Source organism: Nyctereutes procyonoides, unplaced genomic scaffold (genome assembly GCF_905146905.1).
Source record: "Nyctereutes procyonoides isolate TBG_1078 unplaced genomic scaffold, NYPRO_anot_genome, whole genome shotgun sequence".
Lineage (NCBI taxonomy): Eukaryota > Metazoa > Chordata > Mammalia > Carnivora > Canidae > Nyctereutes > Nyctereutes procyonoides.
The window spans coordinates 19572500-19589112 of NW_026575051.1; the positions used below are offsets into that span (position 1 = coordinate 19572500).

Here is a 16613-nt window from a genome sequence, read left to right on the forward strand (position 1 = left end):
ATCTCTTAAGAACTTCCATACATACTACAGACAAGAGAAGACAAAAGTTTAGAGCTATGCTAGCAACCAGATTTTTGAGAGTTGGAGTCCTTTAGCAGTTTCAAATGTCTTTTAGAAACAGAAAGATAACTTATCAATGGATTTTACATTCCTCACAACTCATAATTACATACATTTGTGTATATAGGTATATGTCTGTATATATGTGTGTAAATACATGTGTATGTGTATGCACATATACATGTGTTTACATGTGTACCCATGTACACATAAATATTTATATATATGAGAACAATTAAGGACAGTAAAAATTAATTAGAAAAAAATTAGTTAGAAAAAGTAATAATTGGGATGCCTGGGTGGCTCAGCGGTTGAGTGTCTGCCTTTGGCTCAGTGCATGGTCCTGGGGTCCCAAGAGCGAGTCCTGCACAGGGCTCCCCGTGAGGAGCCTGCTTCTCTCTCTGCCTATGTCTCTGCTTCTCTCTGTGTGTCTCTCATGAATAAATAAATAAAATATTGAAAAAAAGAAAAAGTAATAATTAAGAAATCAAGAGTTTACAAATTATGCTTCTTAAATTTCATCCAGGACCTGAATTCTGCACCATTTTACTTCTCCATCAACCTTCAACACATGGTTTTATTCAACCATCAACACATATTCAGTGTCCTAGACATTGAAGAGACAGTAGTAAATAAATCACTAAAGTCATTTGCCTTTTGGAACTTATTCTAGCAGAAGAAGCAGATTGTAAACAAATAAGTAAGTTTATAATATGTTATGTGGTGATGAATGTTATGAAGAAAAGAAGGCAAAATAAGAGGAGAGAGAATAATAAGTGTCTGCAATTTCAAAAAGATGACCAGCAAGGCCTCTATGATAGGCTGATATTTTCTCAAAGAGCAAACAAAATAAGTGAGCCACATGAATATCTGGAGAAAGAATACTCTAGACAAAGGACATTATGTGCAAAGCCTGAGGTAGGTGTATGCCTGGTATATTTATAGAAGAGCTGCAGCAGAGTGAATGAGGAAGACAGGACAACGAAGAGATCAGAGGTTGATAATCCTCAATTTAGATTCTTTTCCTAATGAGATGGGAAACTACTGGAGTATGTTAAAGGAAAGAAGTTAGAAGAAAGAAGTGATCTGATATATTCTTAAAGGATGTGTACAATATGCTGCTGGGGGTTTATTTTAGCATATGGCATAAAAATTAAATACCAATGACTTAAACATGAAATAATTTCAGAGGTGAGCAGTCCAAGTTGCTACTCTACTATGGCAACTCCAAAGTCATCAGGCTCCTGGGTTTCTTCCATTTTTCTGCTGCCTCATTCTTCATGAATCACCTCATTATCCAAGATGGCAGCTGAAAATGTAGCTATCACATTCACATTCCAAGAAGCAAAGAATAGGAAGAAAGATGGACAAATAGGACATGTCTTCTAATGGGTCCACTCTACTTTAGGACATTTCCAAGATGTCCTGTACCACACCTCGCCTTATATCTCATTGACCAGCTCTTAGCCACAAGGTTACATCCAACTACAAAGAAGGGCAGAAAATACAGCATTTTAGCCGGATACATTGCTTCCCCAAATAAAAACTGGACTTCCTTCTACCAAGGAAAGCAAAGAATCATAAACATGGGAACCAGTTACAAGGCCATTTGAAATGGTCCTAGCCAAAAATTATATTGGTTAGGACTAAGTTGGTACCAATGAAGGTGCTGATATATATAAGACACATGTTGAAGGTCCAGACAAGATTCACAGATGGATTGGTCATGGGATGTGAGAAAAAGAAGTCCAGGATGATTCCAAGGTTTTTGGCCCAAGCCACTGGACATTTATAGTTCCAATAAGCAAGATGCAGAAGTTCCTCAACTTTAGATTCTCTATGTATGTGGATGGTCAAAACTTATCTCATTCATAAATGACAGGCTCTTCATCTCCTTTTCACTACTCAATTCTAATCTTACATACTCAATACCCTGAGTCCCCGAACTACATTCTGCCTCACTGCTTGTAATACACATTTTAGAATTAGAAATGTTACTTTTTAAATATTTGCTCCCTAATTAATTTCTTTAGTGATATGCAGACTATTGACATTAAGTATTATTCTTCACTTTTTCTCGTATCTCTTAAGAGTTCCTATGCCACTTCCTAAGTATCCACAGGTCACTGGTTGAATTAAATTTGACCTGTGTCCTTTCCTGGTTTTCATTCTTTCTAGAAGCTGTGAATCATATATATATATATGGAATTTGAAAATTTTCCATATATATGGAAATATGAAAAATTTCAACTTCATTCCAGGCAACTCTGCTCCCTGCCAACAACTCCTGTACATATTTGTAAGAAACTGGTGTCCTCTACTTACCCTCATATTTCTACTAATGGCCCTACTCTCCAAGAGAAAGAGGGAATCCTATAGCTAACTTACTCTCCCTTTCCACAGAATGAGGTTTTGCTCTTCCAAACCTAGCTCACTTATTTCAAATAATTTGAGACTGAAATATATTGCCTATATTGGGAATATTATTAAAAATTACTTTTGAAAGGTGAAAGGTCAGGGCAAGTATTTGCATTATTCAGATCTTGATTTCTCCAAGAGCAATGAGCCAAGTGTATATTCCATATGTCCTTGCCTTACCCTTTGCTCTCTCTGATGCCTCTTCTCCATCTTCAGTCTCTGGCCCTATCAACACCTTTCCTTGATTGAACATTTACCTGGAGCTAATGGGAGATCCAGAGACTTAGTTGGGCAAGACTTGTAGCTACGAAAGTTCTTCCAAATGATATCAATATAAGGCAAAGTCCCTGAGAGCCTAAAGCTCATCCCATCCTCCAGCAGCATTTGACTCCTAGTTAAAAGGTCAACAAAGAGCATCTTTAAACTGAGTTTTTAGGTCTGTAATTTTCCTGTATCATTGCTAGTCCTTAGGTAGTTGATGTCCATCAACAAGTCAGCATTTCCCAAAGCCACTGGTCACACATACACACACACACACACACACGCACAAAGACGGGTCAAGAGCCCAAGCTAATAGACCATTTTCCTTAAAGGGTACCAATTAACTGATTTGCCTGAAAACTTCTTCCTTGCTACCAAGGTAAAAAAAAAAAAAAAAAAAAAAAAGACCTTCTAAAATATAGAATGTAAAATGCCTAATCAGAAAAACCTGATTCCATCCATGCGAGACAGATATCAATATTACAGTGGTTTATGCCTTCAAAATATTTTATTTTCCCTTATGTAGCCATGCTCTTACAGTAACAAGAGCAAATGCCCCTGTAAGTGTTAAATATATTTTTAGTAAAGAGTATGGTTTTAGTGCAGAGTTTTATAGCAACCCATAACTAATCCTATTCTCAAAGCTATTTTCATTTGCCAGTGAAGACAGTCACTTTGATAACCATTCCTTATTATCAGCCACTGAAGTAGGCAATGATTTTTATTCTCATTTAACAGATAAGGAAACAAATGCTCAAAGAGGTGGAATAAGTGATTTAGTCACTTGGTGATGTGGTGGAGGAGTTGAAATTTGAATTCTCAGTCTCGTCCAACTTCCCAGACCCTAGAGCTATGTGGCCAGCTCTGCAATAAGGAAGCCTATTTATATGACTTTCCATGGGACCAGGAAGTCAAAACCACAACAGGGTAAAAGCAGGAAGACATTGCTTTCTTGGCAGGCAATTTCAAAGGCAACAGCATTAACCAGTTTCAGAGCATTTTTCTGTATTGTGGGGGCTGCCCTGGACAAGCATGACTACAAAGTACTTGCATAAAGAAGCATATTCTTTGATAACACTGCTAACCTTCTTGTATTTGAAAAAATAAAATAATTAAGCTCTTATAAGCTCTTATAAGCATAAGAGCCAAAAGAAAGGGGCTTCGTTTTGAACCCTTGACCACTTCTTCCTTTAGAGTAAAATTTCAATTCGTTCCCAGAATAAGTTGTCAAGCAAGTGCTGGAACTTACCCAAAAATTTCCCCTCCCTTCTGCTTCCCCAAAGTGATAGAATTATATACAGTAATGCCACCACCGACCTCCATGCTCTACAAACCTTTAACGTGCAGTAAGTTGAGGATGCTTGTGTTGGTGTCAAGCAGTAGCAACTGGCCATTCTCCACCGTGACGTTGTCGCCATCTTGTGGCACTCTTTCAGGAAACCAGCTGTGAGTCCTTGACCACCTCAGGCAGAACTGTAAGGAAAAGTTGCCCTGGAAAACAGTTTTATTGTTTTGTTTTGTTTTAAAGTAAGACAGTATGGGGGATCGATCTAAATGGAAACTTCTTAAATGAAAATTAATTTAATAAAATGTCAAATGTCTTAATAAAATTAGTCACTTTCTCTTCCTCATACCACTAACTCGAAAGGGGAAAAATACAGAAGGGGCAAAGTTACACTTGAAATGTCTCTGTCAGCCATTGGAATTCCCCAACAATATCATGCTGCTCATGTTTTCTTACCTTTTTTTTCTTCCAAGACAAGCCCCAGTCCACCTAATAGAGTTGATTCCATTTTTTATTTTTACAGACATGTATTGAGTCTTGAACAAAAAGTCATAAATAGCCTAGAATAGAATCAAAATGTTCTGCTTGATGGGTGGCATTTTGCTTTATGTAATTGGTATCATTTTTCACTGGCTCTACTACCAAGCATCCCTGTTTTATAGGAACATCCCTCTTTCCAAGTGTTCAGATCCATCCCCCCACTTTTTTTTTTAACATTATTGTTGTCTTTCCCTCTGAACTTGGTGCATCAGTGCTGAAAACAAAATACATAGGTGAAAGGCCCACTGACTTCAAATGATAGCCCAGAAACTTTGAGTGAGACACAGAGAGCGAGGTTGAGATGAGCCCAGCCTCCAGTCTCCCTTCCAGAACTGCTGGCTTTCCTTTTGATTTATGGTCACACTAAAGTCACATGTTTTTCAAAAGAGGAATGTAAAACCACAGAAAGCAGTACTCAACTCATGCAAAGAGGCCGAGAACATGTCTAAATGTCTTGTACACTTTTGGAACTATAATTATAAGTATAATAAAATCAAAATAAACAAGGTGTTTCCCTCAAGGTAGTACCTACAACATGTGTCTGCCTCTTCCCACAAACTTCTTCTTCCTGCTCAGATTCCAACCAAATGTGAAGCCTGAGTCCCTATAAAAGAACTTCCTATAAGGTCCTCTTGTGAAATATTAGAGGCAGATGGGAGAACATCATTAAGAAGGGAAGGCATGTTTATAATACCAATAACTACATCTACACAGAGAATAGTACCCTGGAGTATTTCTGAGAGAGAAAACAGAAAAGTGTGTAGCCAGAAGAGCCAGTAGATTTTCCAGGTGAGTGTACTAACCCCCCAGCACAATTGTCTTGAGTTTGTATACCCAACCCAATCACCAACAAGCCTTTTGCATAAGGAAAAGCAGCCAAGCCACACCTACAAAGGAGAAAAAATTCAGTGACTCCTCTTAATTTAAGAGACAGAGAAGCATAAAGCATAGTGATAAGCAGTACCACACCATGACAAGAAAAAAGGGTGGTGTGTGAGCATCTTTGTGAGCCCTGTGAATCACAGCCCTACCACAGCCCTACAGATGTGTAGACTCAAATAGTAGAGAGAATTTTAGCTCTCTAGTGATTTCACACTGAAGCTATGCAAAAGGGGGTAAAATTTCAACGTGGTCCTTAACAGGCTATATACATTATATGTTCTTAGGATCCCTTAATTCACTCTCATAAAATCCATGAAGAGGAAAAGCAGATGAGTAGGAGGAAACTGGAATGCAATACAGTGATGAGAAGGTGGAAAGGGCTGAACTGGATGAAGACAGTAAAGTCAACAGCAGAGAAGGTGAACCTGACCATTGCTCACATTGGTTGCAAGTCCACTATAAAAGGATAAAAGTTCCTAGGAGATCAGAAATGGAAAGACTAGAGAAATCCTGTGCCTTCATTTTATTTTTTTAAATAAATTAATTTTTTTGGTGTTCAATTTACCAACATACAAAATAACACCCAGTGCTCATCCCATCAAGTGCCCCCCTCAGTGCCCATCACCCATTCACCCCTACCTCCCACCCCCCTCCCCTTCCACCACCCCTAGTTCGTTTCCCCGAGTTAGAAGTCTTTTTCTTCTCCCTTCTCTTATATTCCCTTTCACTGTTATTTATATTCACCAAATGAATGAGAACATACACTGTTTGTCCTTCTCCGATTGACTTACTTCACTCAGCATAATACCCTCCAGTTCTATCCACGTTGAAGCAAATGGTGGGTATTTATCGTTTCTAATGGCTGAGTAATATTACTGTGCCTTCATTTTAAAGGGACAGCTTAGAGCTGCTTAAACTACAGAATCTCTTGATCTATGTGTCTGTTTTTGTGCCATTACCATCCTGTCTTGATGATCACAGCTTTGTAATACAGCTTGAGATCCAGCATTTTGATGCCCCCGCCATTGGTTTTCTTTTTCAATATTCCTCTGGCTATTTGGGGTCTTTTCAGATTCCATATAAATCTTAAGATTATTTGTTCCAACTCTGTGAAGAAAGTCCATGGTATTTTGATAGGGATTGCCCTGAATGTGTAAATTGCCCTGGGTAGCACAGACATTTTCACAATATTAATTCTTCCAATCCATGAGCATGGAATGTTTTTCCATCACGGTAAGTCTTCCTCAGTTTCTTTCAAAAGTGTTCTGTGGTTTTTAGGGTATAGATTCTTTACTTCTTTGGTTATGTTTATTCCCAGGTATCTTATGCTTTGGGGTGCAATTGTAAATGGGATTGACTCCTTAACTTCTCTTTCTTCAGTCTCATTGTTAGTGTACAGAAATGCCACTGGTTTCTGTGCATTGATTTTGTATCCTGTCATATTGCTGAATTGCTGTATGAGTTCTAGCAATCTTGTCTTGGGGTGGAGTCTTTTGGGTTTTCTATGTACAGTATCATGTCCTCTGCGAAGAGGGAGAGTTTGACTTCTTCTTTGCCAATTTGAATGCCTTTTATTTCTTTCTGTTGTCTGATTGCTGAGGCTAGGACTTGTAGTACTATGTTGAATAACAGTGGTGAGAGTGAACATCCCTGTCGTGTTCCTTATCTTAGGGAAAAGGCTCTCAGTTTTTCCCCGTTGAGAATGATATTCACTGTGGGCTTTTCATAAATGTCTTTTAAGATATTGAGGAATGTTCCTTCTATCCCTACACTGTGAAGAGTTTTAATCAGGAATGGATGCTGTATTTTGTCAAATGCTTTCTCTGCATCTATTGAGAGGATCACATGGTTCTTATTTTTTCTCTTACTGATGTGATCGATCAATGGAACAGAATAGAGAACCCAGAAATGGGCCCTCAACTCTATGGTCAACTAATATCAACAAAGCAGGAAAGACTATCCACTGGAAAAAGGACAGTCTCTTCAATACATGGTGTTGGGAAAATTGGACAGCCACATGCAGAAAAATGAAACTGGACCACTCTCTTACACCAGACACAAAGATACACTCAAAATGGTTGAAGATCTCAATGTGAGACAAGAATCCACCAAAATCCTAGAGGAGAACACAGGCAACGTTTTTGAACTTGGCCACAGCAACTTCTTACAAGATACATCCATGAAGGCAAGGGAAAGAAAAGCAAAAATGAACTATTAGGACTTCATCAAGATGAAAAGCTTCTGCACAGCAAAAGACACAGTCAACAAAACTAAAAGACAACCTACAAAATGGGAGAGGATATTTCCAAATGACATATCAGATAAAGGGCTAGTATCCAAGATCTATAAAGAACTTATCAAATTCAACACCCAAGAAGCCAGTCATGAAATGGGCAGAAGACATGAACAGAAACTTCTCCAAAGAAGACCTACACATGGCCAACAAGCACATGAGAAAACGCTCTGCATCACTTGCCATCAGGGAAATACAAATCAAAACCACAATGAGATATCACCTCACACTAGGGAGAATGGCAAAAATTAACAAGACAGGAAACAGCAAACGTTGGAGAGGGAGAATGGAGAAAAGGGAACCTTCTTGCACTGTTGGTGGGAATGCAAACTGGTACAGCCACTCTGGAAAACTGTGTGGAGGTTCCTCAAAGAATTAAAAATAGAGTTACCCTATGACCCAGCAATTGTACTACTGGGGATTTACCCCAAAGATACAGATGTAGTGAAACACTGGGACAGCTGCACCCCAATGTTCATAGCAGCAATGTCCACAATAGCCAAACTGGAAGGAGTCCCAATGTCCTTTGACAGATGAATGGATAAAGAAGATGTAATATATCACACACACACACACACACACACTCACACACACACAATGGAATATTACTCAGCCATCAGAAGAGACGAATACCCACCATTTGCTTTGACATTGATGGAACTGGAGGGTATTATGCTGAGTGAAATAAGTCACGTGGAGAAGGACACTCATCATATGGTTTCACTCATATGGGGAATATAAGAAATAGTGAAAGGGATTATAAAGAAAAGGAGGGGAACTGAGTGGAAAAAATTAGAGAGGGAGACAAACCATGAGAGACTCCTAATTCTGAGAAACAAACAAAGGGTTGCAGAAGGAGAGGTGGGGGGGAATCAGGGTAACTGATGATGGGCACTGAGGAGGGCACTTGATGGGATGAGCACTGGATGTTATACTATGTGTTGGCAAATTGAATTTAAATTTTAAAAACGTTAAAAAAAAAAGTGCAGAAAAAGTTGGCCACTGTGACAAACAGAAGCCCAAGAGGTGGGGCCCAGGGAACTGTCATGTTAATGATCCATCCACTTCCCCATCAATGTTTGAGGATGAACTCAGGGCAAGGGCAAGAGGAGAAGAAGATATATCCCAGAAAAGGACCCAGATATGTTTCCTCCAAACCAGCCCCTGAAACTCAGGGTCATAAGGAAGCCCAACAAGCCCAGTGAGATGGGAAATGGATGAGTTGTAAGGAGTTTGAAGGATTCAGCATCCTAGCTCTTCCTGAGACATTAACCTGGTAATCAGATCCATATCCTGCTACAGAAGGACAAAAAAACCAAGGCTCATGACCCTCACAGTGGAAAGATCTGGAACAATTAGGAATGTAAGTGTGTCAAAGGAAGGCCATTCCATGGTATCTTCCATTAACTGAGAACATCTTAACACTTAAAATTAGCACTAATACCTGTTATCCAGCTCTGCGTGAACTTTTAAGACTTTCTTGTTCTGAAGTACCTGTGTGTTGTCCTCCATGTGTTATAACACCTTGACCCAGCCTGGCCACCTTCAAAAATTGCTACACTCAGTCCCCCCCCCCCCCCCCCCCCCCCCCCCCCCCCCCCCCCCCCCCCCCCGCCAAATGGAAAGGTTAAATATTATTATCTCCTCTTCACAGTTGCAAAAACAAAGGCTCAAAGAGTTTGAATGACATGTCAGAGGCCACAGTGGTGAAAACAGATAGGACCCATGCAGAGTAAGCTCCCAAATCAGATTTTTTCACTCATCACTTTAACTCAGAACACAGTTCTCAAAATATCTGCCAGCTCCCCTTCCTACTTCATTCAGGTCTCTGAGCAAATAATACCTCCTACCCTAATTCTTCGATAAAATAGAACCTACAATCACTCCCTCTCCCCAAAGCTGCTTTATTCTGGTCTAAGATCTTTAATTTTGTATGTATTTATCATCTATTGATCTTTACCCAAATGAAAGCAAGGACTTTGTTTTGGTTGTTGCTATATCCCCACCCTGCTTAAAAATATCTGACACATAGTAGATGCTCAATGAAAATCAGTGAAATAATGTTCTAAGTGAATCATCCAACTGCTAACCCCAGATGTGCATTTACAGATGTTAAATACACACACACACACACACACACACACAGGCATGTGAGTACAACCACCTTCCTGATAGAGTAGGTGAACAAATAGGTGGAAATTCAGAATACTTAAAAATCTGCAGCCCATGGGTTTCATACATTGGGTTTGGCCCACATGCTTTCACATTGCTTTCTGCATTTTCAAGCTCTGTTTAATTTAAACCAAATGATGGTGACTGTACCCAAATTAAAACCCAAGACTCAAATTCTGTCTCCCTGTGAAATCTTTTACCATTTTTTTCTTTCTCGCCTTCAGTTTCTCGATTTAGTGTGATAGATTGCAAATGAATGTAAATGTGAAGCATTTTAAGAGACCCAAGCCTCCTTTGTGCCCACACTTCTCCTTAGCATAATAATGGTATCTTAAGATGTGCACATTTTTATTGATGGTTCATGCTTTAGTACAAAACAATGACTAAATACTAAAAGCTCTAGTAATGCACCTCAACTATCTAGCAGCCACCTGGGGAAGTGGAAGAGAAATGTATCGCCATAATTACAAATTGTCACTGAACCTGGAGGTAAAAACACACAATCTTAGCTCTTGACAATTTTACAGGTGACACACTGGTAGTATCATTCCCTGAATCAGTGGCAGTCTTGTGACTACCAGGGCAACACTCCAGAAAACAGAGGGAGTGGCTCACCCTCCAACATCCTTATCTTCTAATTCCTGTTACTTTAATCCAATTAAGTAAAAAAGAATGCTAAGGGCATTTTTTTAAGATTTTATTTATTTGAGAGAGAGAGAGAGCACAAGGGTGGGGGGAAGGGTAGAGGGGAGGGAGCAGGAAAGGGAGACGATCTCAAGCAGACTGGGCTGAGCATAGAGCCCTAGGAGCGGCTCCCCGATCTCATGACCCTGAGATGACTTGAGCCTAAACCAAGAGTCAGACGCTGAACCCACTGAGCTGCCCAGGTGCCCCTGCCAAGGGTATTTTAAAAGACACCTTGTCAGGGATCCCTGGGTGGCTCAGCGGTTTGGCGCCTGCCTTTGGCCCAGGGTGCGATCCTGGGGTCCCAGGATCGGTCCGCATCGGGCTCCCAGCATGGAGCCTGCTTCTCCCTCCTCCTGTGTCTCTGCCTCTCTCTCTCTCTCCTTCTGTGTCTATCATAAATAAATAAATAAATCTTTAAAAAATAAAAATAAAATAAAAGACACCTTGTCAATATACAGAAAGCCACTCAGGTGGTACCAGCATGATGTATTTGGTGAAGGCCTATGTTGTGTGTCACCAACCCAGCTCATTGGTCAATGCAAGTTTCACTTCCACTAAATATAAGCTCTTTCCACTCTAGTCCCCAAAATACTGAACCTTTCGCTTTAGTTTTCTTCTTTGAGATAAACAAATTACTCATCCCCATCCTCAAAACCATTTCTTCACAGGACTGTGGGAGTGAGAGTGGAAACAGAGATTTAAGAACTATCCAGAACAAGTCCTCATCTTTACCTCAGTACATACAACCTCAAATAGACCTATATATATATAAAAACTTATATACTTATAAATATGAGCAAAAACTTTCCAGCCTCAGCGAGGAAGCTTATGCAATTTGTTTTCTTCTTACAGCATGTCAGCACTTCTCTGAACTTCAGGGAATGTGCAGTGTCTGCAAATCTTACATGTCACCTTAAATGTACTTGCAACACCACCAGAGTCATCTTGAAAGGAGTCATTGATCAGCAAGTTGGAACACCAACCACAGCAGAGACCTATTTGTGAGTGTATGTGTCAAGCTGGGGTGCTGGAGAAGGCAGAGTGTGAGAATCTCTCTAGTTCCAGTGCCCCTGGATGACAAAGATAAGGAAGAACTGTCTTGACACCTCACCAGAATGCCTTCTTGAATATGCAAGCTCAGGAAACAGGAAAAGACAGGTCCCCTGCAACCAATATTTTCTCTACCTCTGACCTTTCTTCATTTTCTCCAAAGCTTTTATCATCACGGAAATACCGTGTGCTTGTTTATAGTCCATCAACTGCCAATAATATATAAGCTTCGTGAGAGCTTCTGGAATTTCTGCTGTACCCCCAATTCCAATTCCTACAATGCCTGGCATATGGTGGGTACCCTCAAAATATGTTTGAATCCCCAGTCGACTCTTATTTGGGCTCTTAATCACTATGCCATAATTTAAAGTATCATTTTAATAACTAAAATAATTGGATGTGAAGCTACAAATTGTTTTCAACCTTTTTTCACATAGAAATGTTTTTAAGTGTTATAAAACAAATGTCTTTATATTTTCTTTTGTGACATCCTCTTATTTGACGCACAGGACACCCTTTTCTCATTCTGACATAGAACATCACTTGTATGTTCTTGATTTGTAAGGTTTCATATCTGCATGTTAATCCTCAACAAATTTAGAATTTATGTTGGTGACAAGTTTTCCATTTTTGTTTTTCCCCCAAATAGTGAACTGTCATCGTATCATTTATTAAATAGCATTTGCTTTCCCAACTAGTAGTCTTGGCTATTTTAATAATAGTATTATAATGTTGGGTGATAGTAAACTTGTTAGCCAATTGAAATCCCAAACCTTTTATGTTTGAGCTAATGTAAAGGCATCTCTTCCAGGTACACCCGACCTCACCCTTATTCTTAAGGTGCTCATATTATCATTGAGAAAAAGACAAATAGCCAATAATTAATATAATGTGCAATAACTAAAATAATAACCACGGTGCTATGGGAGTTCAACAGATTAGCTGGCTGACCCTGGTGGAGACTCCTTATAGGTGCAATCCAGCTTACTAATCACTTTTTCTTTCTTTCCTTTTTTTTAAAATCTGGACTCTAGATAAATTAACACAGGCTGAGATTATTTCAGCTGATTATGAAACAAAAAATGCTTATTTTAGAAAAGTCAACCATCTACAAATCCAGGATTACGAATAGAGCCTCTGACCTATAATCTAATAACTCCTAAGGGAACAAAAAGGAAATTAAATTAGTTTGGCATAATTTGTTCTTACTGAGCTCATGCAGGCTCTAAGTGATCACTTTCTTTTCTTGGTGCTGATAAACCCTTCATGAGTATGAGATAACATGAGAAAGTTCTTCTACACCCTTCAGCATATTGACTCCTCAAAGAAATGGCACCAATATCTTTTGCCAGATACATGTGCCCAGTTCAAATTTACCCACTGTCCCTGTTAGAAAACAGGGCAATTTACTAGCTGACCTCTCAGTTCTATACATATCCTAAACTCCCATTATTTCGCAACAAATATTTATATTAAGTTAATGCTTCTTACATGTAAGTTATTTCCACACTTTTGAGCTTCAGGGAACTATGACAGTCTGCAAACAGAACAAATTTACAGAGCCGTTCTTTATCTTCCCTTCTGTGTGAATCTTCAGATCTCCACTAACAATGACTCTTCTGAATTATAAACTAGAGGATCATTCCACTTGCCAGAGAAAGTAATGACAATGACAGCTACAGATCCTTGCTTGCCTCTCATGTTTCAAGCACAGCACTAGACATTTTAATTACAGTGTCACTGAATCCTCACAACTGAAAAACACACATATTACCCTACTTTAAATTTGAAGGGTTTTTTTAATCTTAAAAATTAATAATAATGGCTAAATATTTTTGCATGTACCTAACAAGTATAATCCCACTTCATAATTCTTCTCTCTTTTCAGTCTTCTTGCCTGGAACCACTGAGCAGATGGGTCTCTGGATTCAACAAATATTTATGTTACCTACCAGACACTGGTATAGGCACAAAACAAAACAAATCCCTGACCTCATGGAGCTTATATTTTAAAGGTGAAGTTAAATATATAGAGCAAATAATGTGAGGGTCACCTGGGTGGCTCAGTTAAGTGTATACTCAGGTTATGATCCTAGGGTGCCAAGATCCAGCCCCACATGAGGCTCCCTCTTCAGTAGGGAGCTTGCTTCTCCCTGTCTCTCTGCCCTACCCCCAGCTCCTGTTCTCTCTGTCTCACTCTCTCTCAAATAAATAAATAAAATCATAAATAAATAAACAAATAAATAATATGCTCTGAAAGAAAAAAAGAACAGGGTGAAGAGTATCAGAAGTGCCAGGGTGGAAGGGGCTATTTCATATCTAGTGATCAGGGACTGCACCTCTGTTAAAGGACTGGACTAGAGGAGTAGAGTACGAGCCAGAGGCTATCTGGGGAAGAGCTTAAGGAAGGAGTATGTGCGGAGTGCCTCAGGGTCAGCAAAGAGGGCAGCCATGGCCAGGGAGGCTGTCCGAAGGAAGACTGACAGCTCTCTGACCTTCCTGCTGATGCAGTGGGACGCTTGTTTTTCTTCAAGCCACTGCATTCAGGCTTCAAGTTCTTCATATGCCACAGAGAAAAGAATCACGTAAAAATAACAGGATCAGCAAACTACAGCTTATATCCGGCCCACCCACTGTTTGGATAAATAAATTTTTATTGGAACATGGCTTTGACCATTCATTTACATATTGTTTACAGCTGCTTTTAGTTTGTGTCAGCGATTGAATTGCTCACAGAACCTAACATATTTACTATCTGGGTCTTTATAGAAAAAGTGTGCTGACTCCTGGTATGTTCCAATTCATACAATCAGTATAGTAATAAGGATTGATATTGCCCAAGTACCTCTAATACACTCGGTACAGGACATCTATATACTTCATCAAGATTTAAATACATTCAAGATAAAACTGTCTATAATTAAAAATAAATCAGTATAATACAGCTACTTAGGAGTTTGGGGAATGATAAAAAATTCTTAGTAAATGATATACATCAAAATGCTGGAAACTGGTTCAATTCTTTTCATTTTCCAATAAGCAATAATCCAGGTTTCTGAAGGCTACATAAATGCAAATAAAAGTGTGGGTGGGTGTGTGTGTGCACGCATGCATGCACGCACCACACATGTGTCAATGCACACATACGCACATAGAACCAAATCAGAAGATTGACAGATACATGCTAGCCTTTTCCACAGAGCTGACACACTGCCATTTAACCAGCGAGCACAGAGCATGTGTTTCTGTTCCCAGTCACGAGTAAGAGACAAGGTTAACATTTTAAGTGATGGACTACAGCACGTTATTTCCCCATGCAATGGACCCATGACTACACCACCTTTGAAAACACTTAATTTCAGTGATTGAATACACGGGAGTACACTTTCCCTGCTATGAACCTTTGACAGCTCCTCAGTTTCATACACAGGGGAAACCTTTTTTCCCCTCCTTTTCTCTTTTCCCTCCCCTTTATACCTGAAGGGAAACAAAATGAGTATGTGGCGGCAGAGGGAAAAGAAGGAAGCCAGAGAAGGAAAACCCATTTATAAACATCAGTGTATTTTACAATAGAAGTATTCACTGCCATCTGCTCTAATTACTTTTAATGTTTGGGCTACTATCTTCATACAATAGGAATAATGATCTCCTTAAGGGCAAAATAAAAAAAAATTTTAACAGAAACAAACAAAAGTTGATTACATTTAGCTCCCAGGCTAAAGAAGCATCAAGCTACTTTGTAGTGAACAATCAATTAGGAAAGTGGGTAGGTCTCTGATTAACACAAACAAATTTGGTTTCCTTTGTGGTTCCCTCCTACTCTCTCCTTTTCCTACCTCTCTGGAAGAATCATGCCTACAGCTCATAGAGAGCAAAGAGCTGACGAGGCACATTTCTAGGTCTGAGGTTATTTCATACCAGCTCCTTACATTTGGGTCAGAAACAGACAAAGCCAAGTCTTCTGTCAGCCTTTTTGTTGGCAGCAGACATGTCCACCTTTGAGAAATACTGAATATGGAGATGGATATTCTATTAAGAATACAGATCAGGGGCACCTGGGTGGCTCAGTGTTGAGCATCTGCTTTTGGCTCAGGTCATGATGCCAGGGTCCTAGGATCAAGTTCCACATCCCACGGGTAGTTTGCTTCTCCCTCTGCCTATGTCTCTGCCTCTCTCTGTGTCTCTCATGAATAAATAAATAAAATATTTTTTAAAAAGGGTACAGGTCATCTCATTGAGTGAGATCCTGGGAGGCCACCCAAGACCTGAACCCCTCATGAGAAGCTAGAACTAACAGCCTCATTAAAGTCTCCATAAATAGAAATTACCCAGACTAGGAGCATGCCTTGGTACTCCAGGAGAGCTCAGGATTCAGTGAAATAGGTAGAAGCCAGGGAGACATGGAATAGATCACCACAATGCCAGTAGAAAATTGGCTTTCACAAAGGCAGTGTCTAGAGACCTTCTCAAATTCCCCAACTTGAGCATACCACCTGTTTTAAAAAAGAATCCCAAGGTGCCCCCCTCCCAGAATTCCTGCACCCTGTGGACAAGCCCAGCATATTCTCCTCCCCTTTAGTAGGAACAGAGCTGGTGAATACAGTGAGATAGCACTCCCATGATTAGGTCTGGGCAATGGTGAAGGAATTTTGCAGGTGCAATTCAGTTCAAAAATCAGTTGGCTTTGGCTTAATCAAAAGGAGATGGGATTGGGATCCCTGAGCGGCGCAGCGGTTGGGCGCCTGCCTTTGGCTCAGGGCGCGATCCTGGAGACCCGGGATCGAACCCCACGTCAGGCTCCTGGTGCATGGAGCCTGCTTCTCCCTCTGCCTGTGTCTCTGCCTCTCTCTCACTATGTATGACTCTCATAAATAAAAAAGAAAAAAAAGTAACTTCCTTTAAAAAAAAAAGGAGATGGAATTCATCTATTCAGGTGAGCCCTTAAAGATTTACTTATTTATGATA

The 16613-nt window shown here is 39.7% G+C and overlaps 1 protein-coding gene across 1 annotated transcript in view; it reads right to left on the bottom strand.

The window, feature by feature from the left end:
* The window catches only part of PKHD1 (PKHD1 ciliary IPT domain containing fibrocystin/polyductin), a 459739-nt gene that overhangs the window by 317144 nt on the left and 125982 nt on the right, over positions 1-16613 (bottom strand). The window contains 1 exon segment of the mRNA XM_055330173.1: positions 4074-4230. Within this exon segment, the coding sequence (XP_055186148.1) occupies positions 4074-4230 (157 nt within the window).